Genomic DNA, 20,460 nt, shown 5'->3' on the forward strand with positions numbered 1-20,460 from the left:
AAGGTCTAACTTCAGGAAAATTGGACTAATTTTCTTATCTAGATTTTAAGACTAGAATGCCAAAAACAAAAATACGAAAGAAATTAAAACTCCTTCTTATTAAAGTGATCTATGAAAACATTGTTACTGGACACTGAAAGAACTTGAGGCCTTTCCTCCAGAAAACAAGGACTTGACTGTCACGCTTCTATTAGGTTCTGATCCTTAATGCTATGTATTTGTTCCTATTAAAAAATCATTTCATTGAAAAGTGCATTAGTAATTTGAGCTTCTGGTCTAGTTGGGAGTTCTTCCATTTAAAAAATGTGCTATTTGCATGGGACTATTTCCCCCCCTCTGTTTCCCTTCCACTGGATAGGCCTGAAGCTAGACTTTTCCCTTTTCATAAAGGAATAAAAAGTAAATATATTGTTTGTAAATTGATGTTTAGTATTAGAGTGAAAGTTGAAATACTTAGAATACATTATAAGCTTAACCCTAGGCAACTTTGTAAAATATATCTCTATCTTCTGAACCTATGTTCATATTGCTTTTCAAGATATTAAGTTATGTTTTTTTCCTCTTTTCAGAGCTGCTGCTTTGAGGCTTTTTAAAAAAAAACTGAGGTGTAATTCATGAAGGGCTACTTTTTTTTTTTTTTTGTAAGGTTTCTTTTAACTATTGCCGGATGTTTTGCTCTAGTCTCCAAGAAGGGCCATTTTATTTTTCAGAGTTCACTTCTAAAATCACAGGGTCTTTAACCCTGGAGACTCTGGTGTCTGAGTGCTACTTCAGATTTAAGCTTGAGTAACCTCACTGCTTCTCACCCCATGAATGTTGATAATGGAAGAAATACTTCGCCGTAGTTCTCGACTAAAAAGCTGAGGAAGAAACTCCATTTTCTTTTTGGCACAGAAAACAAGCTATTGCGCAGAGTTTTTCTTTGTTGACTTCAGTAGATGAACTGGACTAATAAGTGTTAATTTGGATTTCAGCAATTATCTGAATCTTGGTTTGAGTAGATTTGGGATCTACATGTAATATTAACCAGATCAGATAGCTTTTATATTTTCACATGTATACATAGGCTTTCTCCACCCTTGTCAACATCCATTAGTTATTAAACTTGGTAAAATGGCATTAAAACATTACAACAATGTTCTGTTGTGCCAGTTTTACAAACTTTTACAGTGCAATACACATTATTTTTCAGAGACAAACAAAAGGTTTATTTCTCAAGGTTCTTGCTTTTGTTTTAGCAGCATTTGATGGAGGATCTTTTACATACACTTTTAATAGATGGAAAACCAGACTGCAAATCCTTTTTTCTTTTTAAGCAAACCATGTACCAGGTTTTTGGTACAAATTGTGTAAGACGAGTTAAATTGCATTCTGTTAACCCATACGAGTGTATTTCTGTGAGCACAGTTATGCTGAAATAAAGTTTTAAAAAGCAAAAAAAAAAGTGTATATATATATATATATATATATATATATATATATATATTTATATAAATCAAGTTACATTCCTAAACATCTACATTGTTTGCCACCCTACTCCTGCATTTAAACATGGCATTTAAAAATATTTAGTGTTCAGTATGGCTTGGAAACCAATTAACCAGCACAGATGGTAGTGTAGCTCTGGAGCAACATCCCAGATTGCCCCATCATATTAGGACATTTCCCCATTAGTTGCTGAATTGTGGTGAAACATGGGAGGAGGGTGTTCTATGGGAAGACTGGCCAAGGCAGTGCCAAGGGACACTCAGGGGATGGGGGGGAAGCTTTTTTTTTTAACCAACCAGAAGTGTTTTGAATAGTGTAACAACTAGCCCTACTTCATGACAGCTCAGTCGGTAAAGAATCCGCCTGCAATGCAGCAGATTTGGGTTTGATCCCTGGGTCAAGAAGATCCCCTGGAGAAGGAAATGGCAACCCCCTCCAGTATCCCTGCCTGGAGAATCCCATGGACACAGGAGGCTAGTGGGTTACAGTCCATGGGGTTGCAAGAGTCAGAAACGACTTAACAACTAAACCACCAGCACCACATGCACCAGCTGAACATCTGTCCTGCTTGACCTGTCATTATCAGGATAATATAGTACATGCTTATAGCAGATACCACCTCCAGCTAGCCCAGGCCTTGCCTGCCCGGTAACAGACTGCTAAGTCAAAAAACCATACTCAGAAGTGTGAGGGAGTTCCAAGAAGACCTAGTGGGTTCAAGTCCTGGATGTATCTCCTATTAGCTGGGTGTCATCCGTGCGGGTTATCTGTTAAATGCTCTTAAGACTTCTCATAGGGTGTTGTAAGGATCAAATGAAATGTCACATAACCTTTTAAACTCTAATGCAGTGATGAAGCACTGCCTGTGCTCTTATCAGTATCCGGTCAACACACATTCCAACAAGCCATTCTAATTTTAACAAGCACTTTTTAACAAGCCTAGGTCCAGGTGGGGCACAAATGCTGAAGCCATCAGGAATCCAACAGCTTGGGCTTAAGATGGTCAGCTCTAGCTGTTGAAAAGATTCCAGCAAACCCACCAGCTGAGAAGCCTACAATATCAGATGATAGGATATAGTTTGTGAAACAAAGTCGTGAAGAGCAGTCAGTCACGCCTCCAGAATAAGCCATGATCACTGAAACAATGCTGGGCAAGCCACTGTAACAGGAACTGATCCTCTACCTAGGTGAAAAGAGGAAGGTATAAAATTCTTAACAGCACACTGCTGTTAAAGAGCAAAAGATTAGAATATACTGGAATATCCAGATTGGTTCAGTGAATCATGGCTCATCCTTAAAAATGAACACCATGTAGACATTAAAAATACTGAAGAAATTATTTACTTACATCAAACAAGCTCTAAAACACGCCAAGGGAAAAAAAAATATTCAGAAGAATACATGTGTCATGCTATCACATGTAAAAAAAATATAAATCCTTTCACAGCTGTCTGCAAATTTATAAACAAATAGAAACATATACAATAAGCTAGAAAAACAATGGTTGCCTCCAAGAACAGGACGACTAGAAACCAGAAGTGCAAGGGTGATTGTTTTTAGTTTTTATATTTTTGTACTCTGTGACTATATTACTATTCAAAGATAAATTTAAAATGTAATTTTAAAAATGATGTTGGTTGATGGACACTGGGTCATTAAAAGTCTTGCAGAGAAAATGACAGAGACAGATGATCATGGAAGTAAAAAATCAGTGCCCAGAAATCACGAAAAGGCAAACCTCATAATTGCATAAGACAAGCTCACACGTGCTATCTTTCTGTAGGCAGCTGCAGGCAAGCAAGAGTCGGAGACTGACTTTCACAGCCCATTCCAGAGGGATGACAACACATGGATAAAGAAGCATATAGACCCAGACCTACTGTGTACCAGGCACCGTGCTGGCCATCTGGGCATTTCAATACAATGCAAATTTATTGTAATGGACAGAGGCGGAAATATACTGAGGAGGGACACAGTTTTTCAAGGCAGGAGCCCACAGTGTCTCCCTTTCTGCCGAGCAAAGTCATAAAGTTACCCCTTTCTACTCTTCCAAAACAAGAAAAAGAAATATACTGAAGAAAGGAAATCCAACCAGCTTGAGAGGGTGGGCAAGCTTTCCACCACGGTCAAGTGAGGTGCAGAATAAAATGCAATGACATCAGAGAGGGGAACTCCCGCCTTGGCTGTAAAAGTCCAGGAAACTGACGCATTCAGGGAGACATCTCAGCTATGGAGAAACAATACAAAACGCTCACCCCTCACATCTTTTGTTAGAAGGGAATGAATGTGCCCCATTCAGGGGCATCTCGATACACAAGGCTTAAGTGCCGTGAGTACCTTTGATAAACAGCTGCAGGGTTCAGTAAAAGGCTTTGTCTTAGATGCTGTGGACACTGCCCGACCCCGCCCGCAGCAGACACCTGTCTCAGGGAGGAGCAGGAGTGAGTCACAGCCTGACTCAGCACCTCACCTTTCATTTAAAGTAAGGGGGTGGGGATCCACTCAATCACTTCTGCATGTTCAGCCACAAGCCCAGGCCAGGTTCCTCATGGTTATCTCAGGAACTCAGGGGGGGCAACTTTTTGATAAGTACAGATTTTCAAAGAAATTTGGTAGAACTTGAACAGATGAAGCTTCTTTCCAGGGACACTTTTATAAAAATAGACACACTGGCTAGATCGATTCCTGCTGGGCTGGGCACGGGAAGCAGAAGACAGGGGATCAAGTCAGAGAGACCTCTGGAGACAAGGCAGAAGAGGGGCGGGGGGGGGGCGGGCAGCTCTGTTAAGAGCCGGCTGCATGACCAACAACAAATCCTAGGCCTCCACTTCTCGATCTATAAGAAAAAGACATGGGCTACCTTTCTAGATCACTCCCTGGGTTCCTCTCTAACTTCTGCAGGTGGTAAGTCATTTCAGCAGTAAAGAAATCCGCAAAAGCATTGCTGGGTCATGTGACTACTCTCTGTACAGCTGAAAACACCTATGGGTTTGCGTGCGGAGGTCAGATTTCTTTTTAAAGCACATTCTTATTTTTGACGAATGACACATGTCAGGCTCCACGTTAAAGCTCTAAGCAAACAGATAAATCAGACCCAAGCCACCTTCAGAGGGCCCACAATTCAGAACAGTCGGTAAACTCTTATTTTGACAGCTCCCAAAGAGCTTACCAGAAATTTCATAATGAAAATATCATTAAGAACAAAGAAAGCCTATTAAATTCAACAGGTTTCTTGGCAATAGAGAAATTAGTCATTAGAAAACCAAAGAGAAAAAAGATAGCTGATTCATATCAAGGTATGGCAAAAACCACGACAATATTGTAAAGTAATTAGCCTCCAACTGATATAAATAAATGAAAAAAAGAAAAAAAAAGATAAAGCTGTTCCCAGGTATTAGATAACAAGGCTCTAGAGGAAATGGGTGGGGGTGGGAGGGTGGTGAAGTGAAGTGAAGTGAAGTGGCTTAGTCGTGACAGACTCTTTGCGACCCCATGGACTGTAGCCTACCAGGCTCCTCAGTACATGGAATTTTCCAGGCAAAAGTACTGGAGTGGGTTGCCATTTCCTTAAGGAAAGTGCATGACAAGCCAAAGCTGGCCTGACCAACAGGGTCACTTGTCAGTCTACTCTGACATCCTGAACACACACTTCTTCCCGAGCATTAACCACAAATGTGCCACTGACCTCTGCTCCATCTGAATTCAGCATGACACTAAAACTGGTTTCATTTCAAAGCTACTAAGAGGTAGTTAGGAAAAGTAGCAAGACAAAAGGAACAGCCAGGTTTTTGGTTTTTTTTCTTTTATAATCTGCTGCAATTCTCTCATAACTCAGCAAAAGACTTTAATCACCTGGGTTTCTCAAGGAACATGTATGAGGAACCCAAGAGCTTCACAAATGGAGCCAGGGGCACAACGGTTGAAATCAATCAGGAGCCATCCTTTACCAGATTGGAAAACACATACTAAGCTAGGAGATGGAATTTTTAACACCATAAATTTGTTAAACTTTTAATTCCATTGCCACTAACCTATGTAAGAATATCACATTAGATGATATAAATAAGCACAATTCTATGGTTAAGTAAGTTTGGTTTATCAATATTTGATGGTCTCCTAACAGGACCATCCTGATTTCTGAGCACTCTAGTAGTCTATGGGGTACTAGGATTTTGCAACCATGTGGATATATTAACATACTGAACTGGACACTTTAAAATGGTTAAGATGATAAAACTCATGGGTATTTCACCACAGTTTTTTGATTTTTTAAGTAGTAGTAGTATTAGTACTAGTACCAGGATATAAAGGATCATTCTAAAGAAACTGTCATCTTACTTCCTATTTTCCACAAGGCTTCCATGTACTTCCATGTACTTTCAAAGAGCTTAACAAACGCCTTTTGGGTGCCATTTCTGTCTATCAGATTGGAACCAGAAATGGATAAGCCATCAGCCTTGCTCATAGCTCACAAACCAGGAGGAATAATGTTCCTCCAACAGACATGAAGAGAGTATCTTCCACACGTACAGGATTTGGCCAGGCCATGAGGGCAACTAAGATGCTATGCTGTCTTATGGGCAAACACCCACACCGACATCAGCTAACTAACGCTGGCCTGGAGAATTAGGAGACCCAGCTGGAAGAAGTGCTGTGGTCCTGTGGAGTGTCCCCAGTTAGCAGGTGAAAGGGCAACAGTAGTTGTGTATTTGCTATTGCTATACCAGGCCATTATGGGAGAAGAACATTTCAAAATGTAAGAATATTTCAAACTGTTCCGTTAACAGCAAGATCAGGCAGTACAGATTTAATTCCAGGAATTGGCTACCAAGATCTTGACGGGTACGACATAGCACTGAGTGGACTGGGCATTGAGCAGGTAGGTTTCAGGACTCACACTGCCACAACCCAGCTGTCACTCAACTTTCCTGGGGATTAGCTATACCTCTGTAGAAAAAGGGTTGGGCCAGTCAGCCTCTCAACCATTTTCACGGAAGTCCTGAATGAGAGAGGAGATGACCGGGTTTGGGAGCACAGCCCAAGGTGACCACCAAAAGCTTGAACTGTCTTTAAAGTCTTATGCTTTATATTTAAAAACTTACTCATATTTCAATCTGCACTACACTGAGACACTTTTTTTTTTAAGTAACTCACCACCACACCACCTCCAGAAGACGTTGCCTAATGAATCTGGCACACACCAGGACGAGGGTTCGAAGGTCCTGTGAGTCATACTCTTGCATAACTGCAGAGATACTTTCTATCCTTTCAGATTCAGAATTACCTCCTCACCTCTTTAGCCAACACCACTAATCTTGAAAGAAGAAGACCGAAAATTGACAGCACTTTTTTTTTTCCTTTTCATTTTTTTCTTTTTTCCCCATTATTTTTATTAGTTGGAAGCTAATTACTTTACAATATTGTAGTGGTTTTTGCCATACATTTGACAGCACTTTAGAATCCCCAGTGCCATTCCGTTTTCTCCATCCCTGACAACCGAACAAGGCCAAACGTCATCCCTGTTCACCGCACACGGTGAAATGCTGGGCTCCTTACGGATGATCAGGAAGACCATCGATCAGGCGGGGAACGGGGAACGGGAAGCCGGGCCCCGCCCCCAGCGCGTCCACCTGGCCTGCAGAACACACGGACGCCGTGCTGTCTGAGACGGAACTAGATGTGGGAGCTGCAGATACTCCCATATGGGAAACCTCCATCCAAGGCATAAAAGTGAGTTTTGTAAGACGTTAACAAAATATCCAGTGGGCCAGAAAGTTCGCTCAGGTTTTCCTGTAACATCTGACCAAAAAACCCAAATGAACTTTTTGGCCAACCCAGTAAGAAGCTGTGGTTCTCTGTAACTCAAATATGGCCTAAGAAACTGGAAATCCTTACAGAGTTTACCTTTGTTGTCACGTTCTCTTCCTTCTTCCAAGCTCCCCTCTTTAAGGCAATATGATAGTTCCCATCCATCTGTGAACTTCCCCCCAACTCTTGATCTGACCCCCAAAGGGTAAATTTTGCATCTGCCAGACTGGAGAAACAGCTATAAAACTCCCGCATGTGAGGGGATCCCGACTATTTTACTTGAAGGCACCTGCGACAGTAAAGGCTGGTGTTTATTGGAAGCATTGGGCACGATGCTCAGGGCTTCCTACTAACTACAATTCATCTTCACAATTCTACGAGGCAGTTTTCATTAGTGCCTCAATTTCACTGATGAGGACAAGCAACTCGCCCAAGATCAAATCAACAGAATGTGAAGCAGCTGAGATTCAAACCCCACATTCCTTTGCCTGTAAAACAAAGTTCTTACTCCTATAAGGCAAATGTCTCTACAGGTACTGAGTAACTTATGTTTGTTGTTGAGTCACTAAGTCATCTCCAACTCTTCTGCAACTCCATGGACTGTAGCCTGCCAGGCTCCTCTGTCCATGGGATTTTCTAGGCAAGAATACTGGAGTAGGTTGCCATGCCCTCCTCCAGGGGATCTTCCCGACCCAGGAATTGCATTCATGTCTCCCACATTGCAGGTGGATCTTTAATCATTGAGCCACCATAATGATATATTATTATTTTCTGAGAAATTAGAAGCAACCAAAGAAACACTCACAGTCTCCTACCATGATAAGTACCCACCGACCTGCACATGCTCCCCTTATTCTGTGGTTGACGAGTTACCTGTTCTCCAGTAACCAGGTTACCTTCCCCACAATGTGTCCCTCCCACCCACGCACAGACATCACACCAGCAAGTCTCCCTATTCCTGTGTTCACTTCTCCCTTTCTGCTAACTCTCCTTATCAACAAACCCCCTCACTGTCACTTCCTCCCATTTAAAATAAAATTCCCTTTCGACTCCCATTTTCCCTCCAGCTCTTGCTCGGCTCCCCTCTTCAGGACCTCCAATTCCTCTTCTAGTCTCTCACCTGGTGCTGGAGAGGACTCTTGAGAGTCCCTTGGACAGCAAGGAGATCAAACCAGTCCATCCTAAAGGAAATCAGTACTGAATCTTCATTGGAAGGACTGATGCTGAAGCTGAAACTCCAATACTTTGGCCACCTGGTGTGAAGAACGGACTCACTGGAAAAGACCCTGATGCTGGGAAAGATTGAAGGTGGGAGGAGAAGGGGAGGACAGAGGATGAGATGGTTGGATGGCATCACCGACTTGATGGACATGAGTTTGAGTAAACTCTGGGAGTTGGTGATGGACAGGGAGGCCTGGTGAGCTGCAGTCCATGGGGTCGCAAAGAGTTGGACACGACTAAGCGACTGAACTGAACTGAGTCTCTTACCAACCCACACCAACCAGGCACTGCTCCTGCTCCACTCCACAAGAGTTCTGATAAGGTCACCCATAGCCTCCATATTGCTGTGCCAGGGATCAAATCTCAGTGTTATTTGACACAACTGATTGATCACTCCCTCTCTAAACCATCTTCATCATGTGGCTTCCAGGACAGCACGTTGCCTAGTTCCCTCTTTACTGGCCATTCCTCTTCATGCCTGGTGCTGGGTCCTGCATCTCCCCTCTCTATGAGAGAATACCCTGCAGGTCTGTCCTTAGTCTCTATCCTCTCCTCTTTGGTGATCTCATTCATTCAGTCCACAGCTCCAAATACAACCTACAACTATGGCTCTGCTATTTGTATCTCCAATCCAAACCTTTCCATCCAAACTTCACCTTCATTCAACTGCCTACTCAACAAGTCCACTTGATATCTGGACATATCAAAACTATGATCTCCAAAATTAAACTCCTGCTCTTCTCCTCAAATCTATTTTTTATAGTCCACTCTAAACCACTGTATGACAACTTTATCCTTCTAGCTTTTCTCCCTTTAACTGGTCTATAGGGAATCCTATTCACTCTACTTTCAAAACATATCCAGAATGCATCCACTTTTCACTATCTTCACTACTACCTCGGGTCAAACCACTATCATCTCTTACCTATTATTTAAAAGGACTTTGATCATTAAGATCACTACATCTGTACTTGAGTATTCCCAATGATGTAGTAGCTAGAGAAGGGCAGGACAACACACTCCAGTATTGTTGCCTGGAAAATCCCACGGACAGAGGAGCCTCACGGGCTATAGTCCACGGGGTCACAAAGAGTCAGACAGGACTGAAGTGACTTAGCACAGTAGCTAGAGGATCCATGTAAAATCTAAGTCAGAACATGTCATACTCTTCTCAGCGTCCTCCAATGGCTTCCCATCTCATTCAAGAGTAAAAACCAGCCTTCCAATGACCTATAAGGCTCTCCACAATCTAGCTCCAAGGAGACAACAGGCTTCTTTGCTGCTCCTGAACATGCTTCTGCCCCAGGGCCTTTGCACCTGCTGTTCTCACTGCCAGAAATACTTTCCCCTAATACTGACATGGCTTGTGCCTGCTCCATGAAGTCTTCCTGGCTGCCTAGCAGCCAACCATTTCCTACCCCCGCTAAGCTGAGGGGACCCTCGTGTCTCAGGGCTCATCTCTTAGGATCATCCTGTGAGCAAGGGTCCCGAGGATGCCCCTCTACACTCCCATACCCTTTCTCAGCCTTGAGCCCTATTGTAGCCTTGGGCCCTTTCTGAATACAAGGCTTAGAAAATACTTTTCTTTCTAAACTGGCTGATCTGATATGCAATCTGAAAAGATTTTACTATGTGCTTGGAAGTCAAACACTTCTCCAGCTGGCCCCCAAAGTCCTCTCTTGAGGTTTGGACCATCTAATTCAGGGGCTTCTCCTTCCCTTCTCCCCAGGACTCTATCCTTGGCCTCTAGAAGATCCAACAGAGTCCAGATCCACCTCCTTTTGCACCTGCAGGTTTCCATAAGACTCTTTATCACCAGATCTGAAAGCCAGCTCTCAACTTTCCTGAGTACTGTTCTAAGTTGGCCTGGGGCCTACTCTCACTAGCCACCACAAGGCCTCTGGATTCCTGAAGCCCAAACAACAGGTTTTCAACACACATTTGCTCCAGGTATTTTAAATATCTTCTCCTACCTATCTACAATCTCTCTGGGCCTTGTAGAATTCTAAACATTTCTATTTCCTTTTGTACTCAAGGGACAGATGGAACTACATTGTCAGGAAGTGAGGTGGGAAGGAGGGGTCATATCAGTGGGAAGGGAACCCAGGAAAAAAAATTTCTTTTCACTTTCCTCAGCAAAGAGAGGGAATACAAAACTTCAAATTCCCTGTGCTACCCAGTGGGCTATTCACACTAAGGAACTTCCATTCCACACATACACCACAGCTCCTGTGGATGGGATCCTCCAGGTAACTTTACATCATGCTGCTTTATCAGGACCACAGAAGACTGATCCCTTGATCGATGGCAGTATACCCTGAAGACAAGGACTCTGATTCTGCAAACAGAAGAGGTTATTTGGTCCAGGAGACGTACAGTTCAGTGACATTCTACTCTCTGGGTCTGAAACATTTATTATCATGTGTATCTCTCTCTCTCAGACATACACATATGATTAAAATAACCTCAGTACAAATGAATGTCCTTTTCAATATAAAGAAACTGGAGCAACATTGATATCAGCAAGCAGAGCAAGCACAGACCAAGGGTAAAGAGGCGTTACCCTGTGCTCTGTTTATCCTACGTATCACCAGTATGCCCCTTGCAAATTATACCAAGGTTTATTTTTATTTCTATACACCCAAGCTTATAAAGCCTGTTTCTCTAAAAGATTTTTCTCATATCTGAAAGCCTTTTCAAAAAAAGTAATCTTCGGATTGTATGACATGCAAAACATATCCAGCTGGTTGGCAAACAAACACGAGAACAGACAACCATGGCTTCATGCCCCTTGCTTTTGCCTTCTGCACTTTCTTTTATGGTACTTTCCCCATTCTGGCTAATTCAGAACAGTCGTCCTTACCACTTAATTGGTTTTTAAGACTTAAAAGTTTCCTACAGTCTTTTCGCCAATTTGGGATTAGATGAAGTGACAGCAGCATTCAACAGTAGAATCCAGCACATGTAGATGTGGGTGTGTGGTGTGGGGAAGGGCAGCGGCTACCTTGCAGCCTAAGGAAGGCGTCATTCTGCCAACACACCAACTATGCAACAGGTGAGCTGATTCCCAACGGTCTTGCCCTGTTGATTGAAATGGAAAAGCCAGACTGCATTCATTTAGATGGTGATCATTCCACCCTCTTACGAGACTAACAGAGACCAATACTGGTGAAGTTCACCACTAATTAACAATTAGCCTCTTAATTTAGTTCCAAGAAATCTGTGTGTGCAATTCTAAATACCAGTTTAATAAACAAAAATTTGCTAAAACATGACTTCCACACTTTGTCCATGCATCTCTCAACTTTAGGCAGCTTCATCATTGACAAATGAGATTCAGCTTTGCACAGGCTCCTTCCTATCATACATTAATGCCAAACAAAGGACTAAGAAAAATAAATCATCGCCAGCCCAGCCCTGGGCGGAGTGTACACCACCCAGCCTGCCAGGAATGGGAGTGGAGGGGTGCGACTTTCCAAGTCACAGAGGTCTGAGAAGATCTGGAAAGCAGACATTTGGTATTCCTTATGAATAACTCCAGCCTGAACCGTGCACAAGCCACCCTCTGTAGGTGCGCTACGCCCAACGTCCCTGCCCATCATTCCTGCGCCAGTCTGCCCATTCATCTCCGCTGCTCGTGGAAACCCTGCTGGTGTTCATCTGCTGCACCATGGCTACCAAAAGACCACAAGGTATGGTTCTTCTGAGATGTACTTTCCAAACATGGTAACTGTAGGACGGAGGCAGAGGGAGGATGGCCACTTGAACATCATCACAATCGATGCCCCAAAGAGAAAGTACACCCACACAAACCAGGCAGCGTGGAAGCGGTGGACTGAGAACCAACTCGCCCAACATGTCATGGGCACTTCACCTCTCACTGTCTTGGTTTCCACATTTATTTAACATGCACAAAGTGCTTACTCTGAGTCAGGACTAGTCTAAGGTACAATTATCCTCATTTTACAGCTGAGGAAAGAGACCTAGAGGGATGAGGTGTTGTGATTTATAATAACATATGTTTGGTGTTCATCTAGTGTTCCTGGCACAGAGCTCCTAAAACCTTTGGAATTTGCCAAGTAAGAAGAGCGACAAAGGTGTCTATTGTTATGTTAATGAGGTGGCTCCACCTGCACCTAAGGAGGGGGGCTGATTGCCAGGAGAACCAGGCACTTTATTAGGGGGCTGGAACTTTCAGTCCCACCCTCCTGACCTCCAGGGAGGAGGAAGGGCTGGAGGTTGAGTTCAATCAGCAATGGCTAATGTTTTAATCAACTGTGCCTAATGTATCAAAGCCTCCATAAAAACTCAAAAGGATGGAGTTTGGGGTTGGAAACCACATGGAGATTTGGGGGTGGGGGTGGCATGCTGGAAGAGAGCATGCAAACTCTAAACCCTTCCTCCATACCTTGCCTTACACATGTCTTCCACCTGGCTGTTCCTGAGTTATATCTTTTTATAATACACTGGTAATCTAGCAAAAAAAAGAAAAAAAAAGGAAAGAAAGAAGCAGCAGCTTCTCCAAGTTCTGTGAGCCACTACAGCAAATTAATCAAACCCAAGGCAGGGATAATGGGAAATTCCAATCTATAGCCAGTCTGTCAGAAGCCCAGGGGACAACTTGGACTTGACATGGGCATCTGAAGTGGGGGAGGCAGTCATGTAATACTGAGCCCTTAATCTGTGAGATCTGATGCTATCTCCAGGCAGACTGACAGAACCGAGTTGACTGGTATCTGAGGATGGTTTGATGGTAAAACCCCTACACACTGGCAAGGGGAGCAGAATGTTAAGTATTCTGCACAATGTACAGCAGGAAATGGCAGAGAAGGACTTGATCCCATCCACTGGGATTCAGACTCCAGCTCTAGAATCTGCTCTGATGCATTATATCGTGTTCCTTCTGGGTAAAAACGGAAAGCTCATCTAGCTCAAACTTAGAAAATGTTATGAACAGATTCTTAGATCACATCTATAGAAACTGGTATAATAGATCTGGCCTGAGCTCAAATTTGAAGGAAATGGGAACCGACTCCAGTATTCTTGCCTGGAGAATCCCATGGACAGAGGAGCCTGAAAGGCTACAGTTCATGGGGTCACAAGAGTTGGACACAACTTAGCAAGCCTCAATTTATATTTTTACAAAGAGATTCTCCAAGTTACCTTGATGACCAGCCAGGTTTGAGAACCCGGAAAGTTCCTTGTAGATAAAATCATTTGATTCTAAACTTGTACCCAAACACAGGTGGGGGCTGGCCCTGCTCCCAGGGCCCATTACTAAGGGGCTCAACTTGACCACTCTCTCAAAAGGCCGTTAGAACTCTGGTTCTGACCCGTGGGCCACCTGGATCACCATTCTACATACAGCTCTCACTGGAGGGGGTGAGCAGCTACCCCACCACTGCACTTAAAGAGCTTCATGTATCCAAGACCCCCTTACTGACCATGAGTAATTAATGCTTAGCCATCAAACACACGTGCCCTTCCATTTGACCCCCACACCCTTGTCAAGTAGCTTCAGGAACTTAGTCTACAGCCACCCTTCTCTATGTAGTCTTGATTTAACAACTAGCAGATCTCAGTACCCAGTGCAGTATGGGTCAGCCTGTATTTCTGGGGTTAAGTTATAAAGTGTGCCTTTAAGGCAAAAGTCAAGTGTAATTAAAAATCACTCATAAAAATCCCTTAGCAAGGCGTTGGGCCCTTGAGAACTCAAAAAACCGAGAGTTAACCTCTTTGAGCAAAGAGTTGCATACGACTGAGCGACTGAACTGAACTGAAGCTCTTTGATGTCTCTTTGCATTACCACTTTAGCTCCCCTTTCCCTGGAGGCAGCAGAGATCAATGTCTACGGTAAGTTAGAGAAGCGAAGGCCATTAAATAAAGGGATTTCTCCCTCTCTACCCTGAGCTGGAAAAGTTGATTGCACAAGTTAAACTGAGTGTATGTTATGACTCCATTTTATTTGCAAAGCATATCAAGGTGCTATCAGGCAAAGAAATGAACATAAAACCCTTGCCCTCACATAACCTATTATCCACCTGGGCGGAATTAGCCCATACTCTGAAAATGGCAGACAACAGTTAAATATTACAGAATTAAATAATACAAAACCATCAGAGCTGTCAGGCACGTGACACGAAGGACTGCTGCTGCTGCTAAGTCACTTCAGTCGTGTCCGACTCTGTGTGACCCCATAGACGGCAGCCCACCAGGCTCCCCCATCCCTGGGATTCTCCAGGCAAGAACACTGGAGTGGGTTGCCATTTCTTTCTCCAGTGCATGAAAGTGAAAAGTGAAAGTGAAGTCACTCAGTCGTATCCGACTCTTAGCAACCTCATGGACTGCAGCCTACCAGGCTCCTCCGTCCATGGGATTTTCCAGGCAAGAGTACTGGAGTGGGGTGCCATTGCCTTCTCCAGACACGAAGGACTACAGACATTCAAAGGAAGAAGGCATGATGTAGCATGGGTTGGGCCCAAAAGGATTTCATGGAGAAAGGTAAACTGGTTTACATGATGATGTTCTTCAGGATGGACTGACTTGGAACTAACCAGCGTTCCAGGTAAAACTGTGTCATCTAAGCACAGGATAGTATGTTCCATTATGTCTCCAGTATCTATCTTAAAAGTGCCAGGTCATTCACCTGTCACTCTGTCCCTATGCTGAGTCAAGGTCTAAGTGCATCCATGCATCCCAGTTCCAGTACTATTTGGTGACAAGACTTAAATCCTGATATTACTGATAGCACCACCAACTCAATGGACATGAATTTGAGCAAATTCCAATAGCTGAGAACAGAGGAGCCTGGCGTGCTGTAGTGCGTAGAGTCACAGAGTTGATAAGACTTAGAGCCACTGAACAATAACAATATTGTTGTGCTAAAATAGGGAATTATACAACTAAGAACATAGTAACTGCTTCTTTAAAATAATGTAAAGCTTTTTTACATGAGCATTTCACCTGACTTTCCTGACATTATTATTCATGTCACACAAATACTGACTTTTTTTTTTTTTTTTTTGTAAACCCTAAGTCATGACTTGGATGGACTCATGAGACCAGCCTGTGTTAAAATTAAACTTGTCTATTTCTGCTTTCTTGCAGAGTCCTAAGATTTCCTCTAAGTCTCCCTGCCCATTTTGGCTCTTTCTCCACTCTCGGGACTCAAGGTGACTGAGACAGTCCCTGGACGATGGCCCTGGGCCACATGGCACTCTGAATGAATGCAAGGAAGCAAGTGCTTAGGTACACATCCTGGACATAGTTCTGATCCCCGGCTGACTCACTGGGCTTTTTCAGAAGGGGAAGGAATGACAGGCAAAGAAGGAAGGACCCAGAAGCTGATCCAAGGCCAGCTGGAATAAGGGTCCATAGGAAGAGAGTCCAGGCACAGATATTTAAATAGACAGCCCTGACCCACGTGGGGAGCGGTTTAATAAATCAACCTAACATAGTACATTTCCAAAACTCAATTTCTCCAGGTCTGAAGGACACATCTGACTTTTCCTTTTAGAGGTGAAATGAGCATGAGTCAGAAATGCCAAGTTCAAATCCAGATTCTGTTAACATTCTGCTTAAGCACTCATGAGACTATAGACATTTCTTTAACTTTCAGCTTTAGTTTCTTCATCTATTAAGGGAGCTAGCTGGACTAGATGATCTCTAGTTCAGTAAACATGATTTTAAGAGCAAGAGCATCACAAGTGTGAGAAAAACCAACAGCAAACACTATAGAGTCAAAACAGAAGCGACAGTAGGCCTGGTGGGCCTTAGGAAGACAGTGGAGATCAGAAAGTTCCCAGAAAGAAAATGTCAATTGGGATAAGCCCAGCATCGCAGATATAACTTAAAGATCTATTCCTTCTGGATTCTGTCCTGCAATCACACACAGACTCAGCTCCTCCCAGAAGAGTAAAGAGGGCTGACTCACAGGATGGCCATACCAACAGATGCCGTCCCATACTTTCTACCTAGTTGGGGTGACTCAACCTTAGATCCTGACCTCAGTAACTGAGCCAAACTTCTTTACTATCTAGCCTAAAAAGCCCAGTGAAATTTTATGATCTCTATTTCAGTTTTACAGTCCCCAAAGTTTTAGGAATAGCCAGTGGCTCAGACGTAAAGAATCTGCCTGCCAAGCAGGAGACGTGGGTTTGATCCCTGGGTCAGGAAGATACCCTGGAGAAGGAAATGGCAACCCACTCCAGTATTCTTGCCTAGAAAATCTTGAGGACAGAGAAAGAGTCAGATACAACTTAGTAACTAAACTACAACAACAAACATGTTTTAAGGCTCTCAGATACAATATCATTCTGTTATAAAATCTTAAGAGTTTAAGATATGAAATATTTAAATAGCACTGTAGAAAGTTTAACCCACAAAAATCTATGGTTTGTTCCCACAACACTGCATTCATCTGATACGCTCACACATCTTTGATATTTTACTTCTTCCACCTCAATGAAGCCCCTTGTTTGAGAAATTTACTTTTGTTGTAAATCTAAGATTGATTAAAGTTAAAATGCTTTGAAAATGGGGTTCATAAATGTGATTAAGTTTAACATACCCAATGCCAATAACCTTTGACTTCACTCTTTAGCAGAGTGAGACTCATAGGATGTTTAACATCTGCAGAGTCGCAGGCACACAGGAGGAATTCAGTTACTGTTTCTAAATGCATCACCATTAACAACTACCATTTAGTCAGCAAATACCCATGCCAGGCAGGAATTAGGCACTTTGCATGTTATCTCTTAATCCTTACAACAAGCCTATTGAACAGTAATAGCTCCATTTTACAGATAAAAACACCAAGGCTCAAAGTAACAGCTGCAAAATACCAAGAAGGAATTTTGAGCTTAGGTCTCTCTCACCAGTGCCCTGAAATACTCCCAATAAGTGCAGAGTTTAGGAAGCTGGCCCACAAGCTGTGGGGTCTCAACCTCACTGGCTGTTACTTTACACCCACATCCTTTACTGACAAAGGTGATAACTAATGTGGGTATGGCCTGTGTGTACTGGTTCTCCTGGGTGAGGCCAGTGCTGCTAGATTACTTTACCAAAAGAAGGTAGGGGCGTGACACTTGACATAAATCACAGCCCCCTAGAGTGGGCACACTCTCAGGTCCAAAGAGACAGTTTCCTTAAAGTGGGCCACTCTTCTGTCAGTCCCTAAGAAGAGCATTTCTAGCAGGCATCAGCCCCCAAACACAGGCTTCATCTTATATACCTGCAGCAGGTCTAACAGCAGAGAAGCCCACCAAGGAGAACAAGTTTGAGCAAGCACACCGCTAACCTTGGTGACAACAGAGATCCTGGCTGAAACTACCTTTTGCAAATCTCCACCCCCACAGATAACTTTCCGCCCCAGTACTTCCCCTTCACAATGTTTGCTTGAACCAGTATTTCAAGGAAACCACCAGCTTCAGTAGAGGACTGGTGCAGAGCATGCCAAAGAGAATATATTCCCTCTGCTGGCCCGTGGTCATTTCTGCACTAACAAGTTCATTCTCCATATGGGTGAATGCTCATCTACACATTCAAGTACTAAGAGACACCAAACATCATCCATTAACTGAGTTAACAGACACCACTTTTCATTTCAAATTTACAGCACCACAATTATTTCTGCTGAGAGAAAACAGAATATAAGCAGCTGCTCAGGCCTGCAGACCACCCCTCGGCCTTCCCACCCCCTACTAATTTCTTTGCTTCACTGGTAGGTATTATTAGGAAAATCTGACTTTAAGATTCAGGCACCTAGAACCTTCACCAATTCCGAAGTTCTTAATTACTGAAATCAAGATTTTCCCTGCGGCCCTAAAACCCCATTCCCCTCTCCTAAAGTCCTCTCCTCTGTGGGTGTACTTTGCATTCTTTGGTCTGTTGGTCCTGGAAGGACCTCAGCTCAACCGAAGGCTGGCGGGGGGAGGTGGGTAACCTTTTGTGAGTTTATTTTTCGGTAGCCCAGATCAAGAATGCGGCCCCACAGCGATTAAGGCCACTAAGCTCCCAAATACCCTCTCCTGCCTAAACAGTTTGATCATGTGAGAACCAAACACTGTCTAAGAAAGAAAAGGAGAAGCTACGAGTGCCGGCCTCCACTTTCTCCCCGGAGGAGCACCGCTGTGCCGCGGTGCTGGGGGGGTCGGGGGTTGTCACTTCCAGACCTCGTTTGCAAAGCCCCCAACCTAGATCGGACATTTTGCTTTAACCCCTCAGCAGGGCCTCCGAGGGCCGGGGCCCGGGTCTCGGGTGGCGCCGGGCGCTTTGTGGCTGGTGCGGGGTGGGGGCGGGGGGTCGGCCACCCCGCTAACAGGGTCTTGTTTTCTCAGCTGACCTAGCTCTGCCGAACAGGTGCTTGGATGGTGCCATCTTTTTAAAAGCGGCGGAGGCGTGTAAAAGTCTCCCTACCGGGGAACCCGCCCTTCGGGGAAAGCTTCGCAGGACGTGATGAAAGGTGGCTTTCCAACTTCTGCGAGGCGCGCGAGTCTGCCGGGGGCTGGGGGGGCGGGGTGTTCTCTGTGAGTTTGGGAAAGGCCTGGATCTCCCTAACGACCCTCTCAGTCATCTCACCGCAGCAAAACAGCGACCCCCCTCCACCCCAAGTCACCCCCCGCTCAACACACACGTGAAGCTCAGCAAAGCGTGCCACCTGCCGGGTTCCCAGCAAACATGCCCGGAGGGAAGGATCGCCGGAAAGCACTTTGTTTAAAAAAAAAAAAAAAGTAAACTCTCCCGGGTCTGAGGACAGCCCCGCCTGGCACCGGGGCCGCGGTGTGCAGAGTCGGCCCCCGGGTTCTTTCCGGGGCTGAACTGGGGAAGGCGCCGCGCCAGGCGGGGCCGGAGGGGAGCGCGCGGGGCGCCGGGCCCCGCTCCCCCAGGAGCCTGCGGAGTGCCGGACCCGGCAGGGCCGGCCGGCGGGAACGCGGAGCGCCTTCGACCGGGTTCGCGCGTGGGCCGGGGCCCGGGTCGGGTGGGCAGAGTCGGGAACTCACAGCCGCTTGTCCTCAGGCTGCAGCTGCCAGTGCATCGCCAGCGAGAAGCCGAAGAGGCTCCCGGAGTCCCCGGTTTTCTCGATCACATTGTCCTCGCGGGTGTCCAAGTTGAAGGCGGTGCCGAGCAGCGGCAGGAGCCCCACCGACAGGTAAAGCAGCCACAGCCGCCCCGCGGCCGCCATGGGCCGGCGCACCGGGAGGGGAGCGGGAAACTGCGCGGCCGCCCTGCGCTTCGGGCCGGGCTCGGGGCTACAGCGCCGCTGCCGCCGCGGCCACCTCGGTCTCCTCTCGCCGCCGCGCCCGGCCCCACCCCCGGGACGAGTCGCGCTCTCCGCCCGGCCGCTCCCCCTCGCGGGCAGCTCCCGACCACTGAATGAGCCCGTTGTTCTCTGGAGACTCGCAGGCGTTTTATCAAGTGACGAGGACGCCGGCCCCGCCCCGGCCCTCCCCACCCCCTGGCCCCTCCTCGCGAGCCCGCCGCCGGCACCTTTGCTGCCAGCCCGGCTGCGGTGCGACCCGGCGCTGCCCTTCCGCGCCGCCCCCGCCACCCCCACACCTGGTCGGGGAGCCGCGGGGGAGACCCGGAGGCGAGCTGCGGGCCCGGCAGTCCCAGCCTGCGGGTCCTCCTGGAGTAAAGCGCTTGAATTGTGGTTGCCGTTCGGCACAGAGCCGGAAAGGCGTTTACTACCTGTTCTAAAAACAAGCGGTGGTGATGCGCCCGCCTTAATGGCCGGGAGCCCCTGGTGCTCGCCGACCCACGTGCAAAGGCTGCGTTCATTCATTCCACAAGTGTTTATGAAGCGCTTAACGCGGGCCCGGTACTTGGGGACTGGAGCTGTTTAAATTGTCCTCGGTCCTCAAGACCTAACGTCAAAAAAAGATAACCGCACAGATTTTAAGAGGGCTGTGCAACTGACAACGCACAGCTATTATCTCATTTCAT

General features: G+C 45.4%; 1 protein-coding gene across 2 annotated transcripts in view; it reads right to left on the reverse strand.

Moving 5' to 3' along the window:
• The window catches only part of ITGA6 (integrin subunit alpha 6), an 84,368-nt gene extending 64,475 nt beyond the window's left edge, over window positions 1-19,893 (reverse strand). For both annotated transcript variants that reach the window (XM_043894113.1, XM_043894114.1), the window contains exon 1: window positions 19,518-19,893. In XM_043894113.1, the coding sequence (XP_043750048.1) occupies window positions 19,518-19,699 (182 nt within the window). In that variant the 5' untranslated portion in view covers window positions 19,700-19,893. The remainder of the gene's footprint in view (window positions 1-19,517) is intronic.
• Between the last annotated feature and the right edge of the window lie 567 nt (window positions 19,894-20,460).

Source organism: Cervus elaphus, chromosome 33, assembly GCF_910594005.1.
Source record: "Cervus elaphus chromosome 33, mCerEla1.1, whole genome shotgun sequence".
Lineage (NCBI taxonomy): Eukaryota > Metazoa > Chordata > Mammalia > Artiodactyla > Cervidae > Cervus > Cervus elaphus.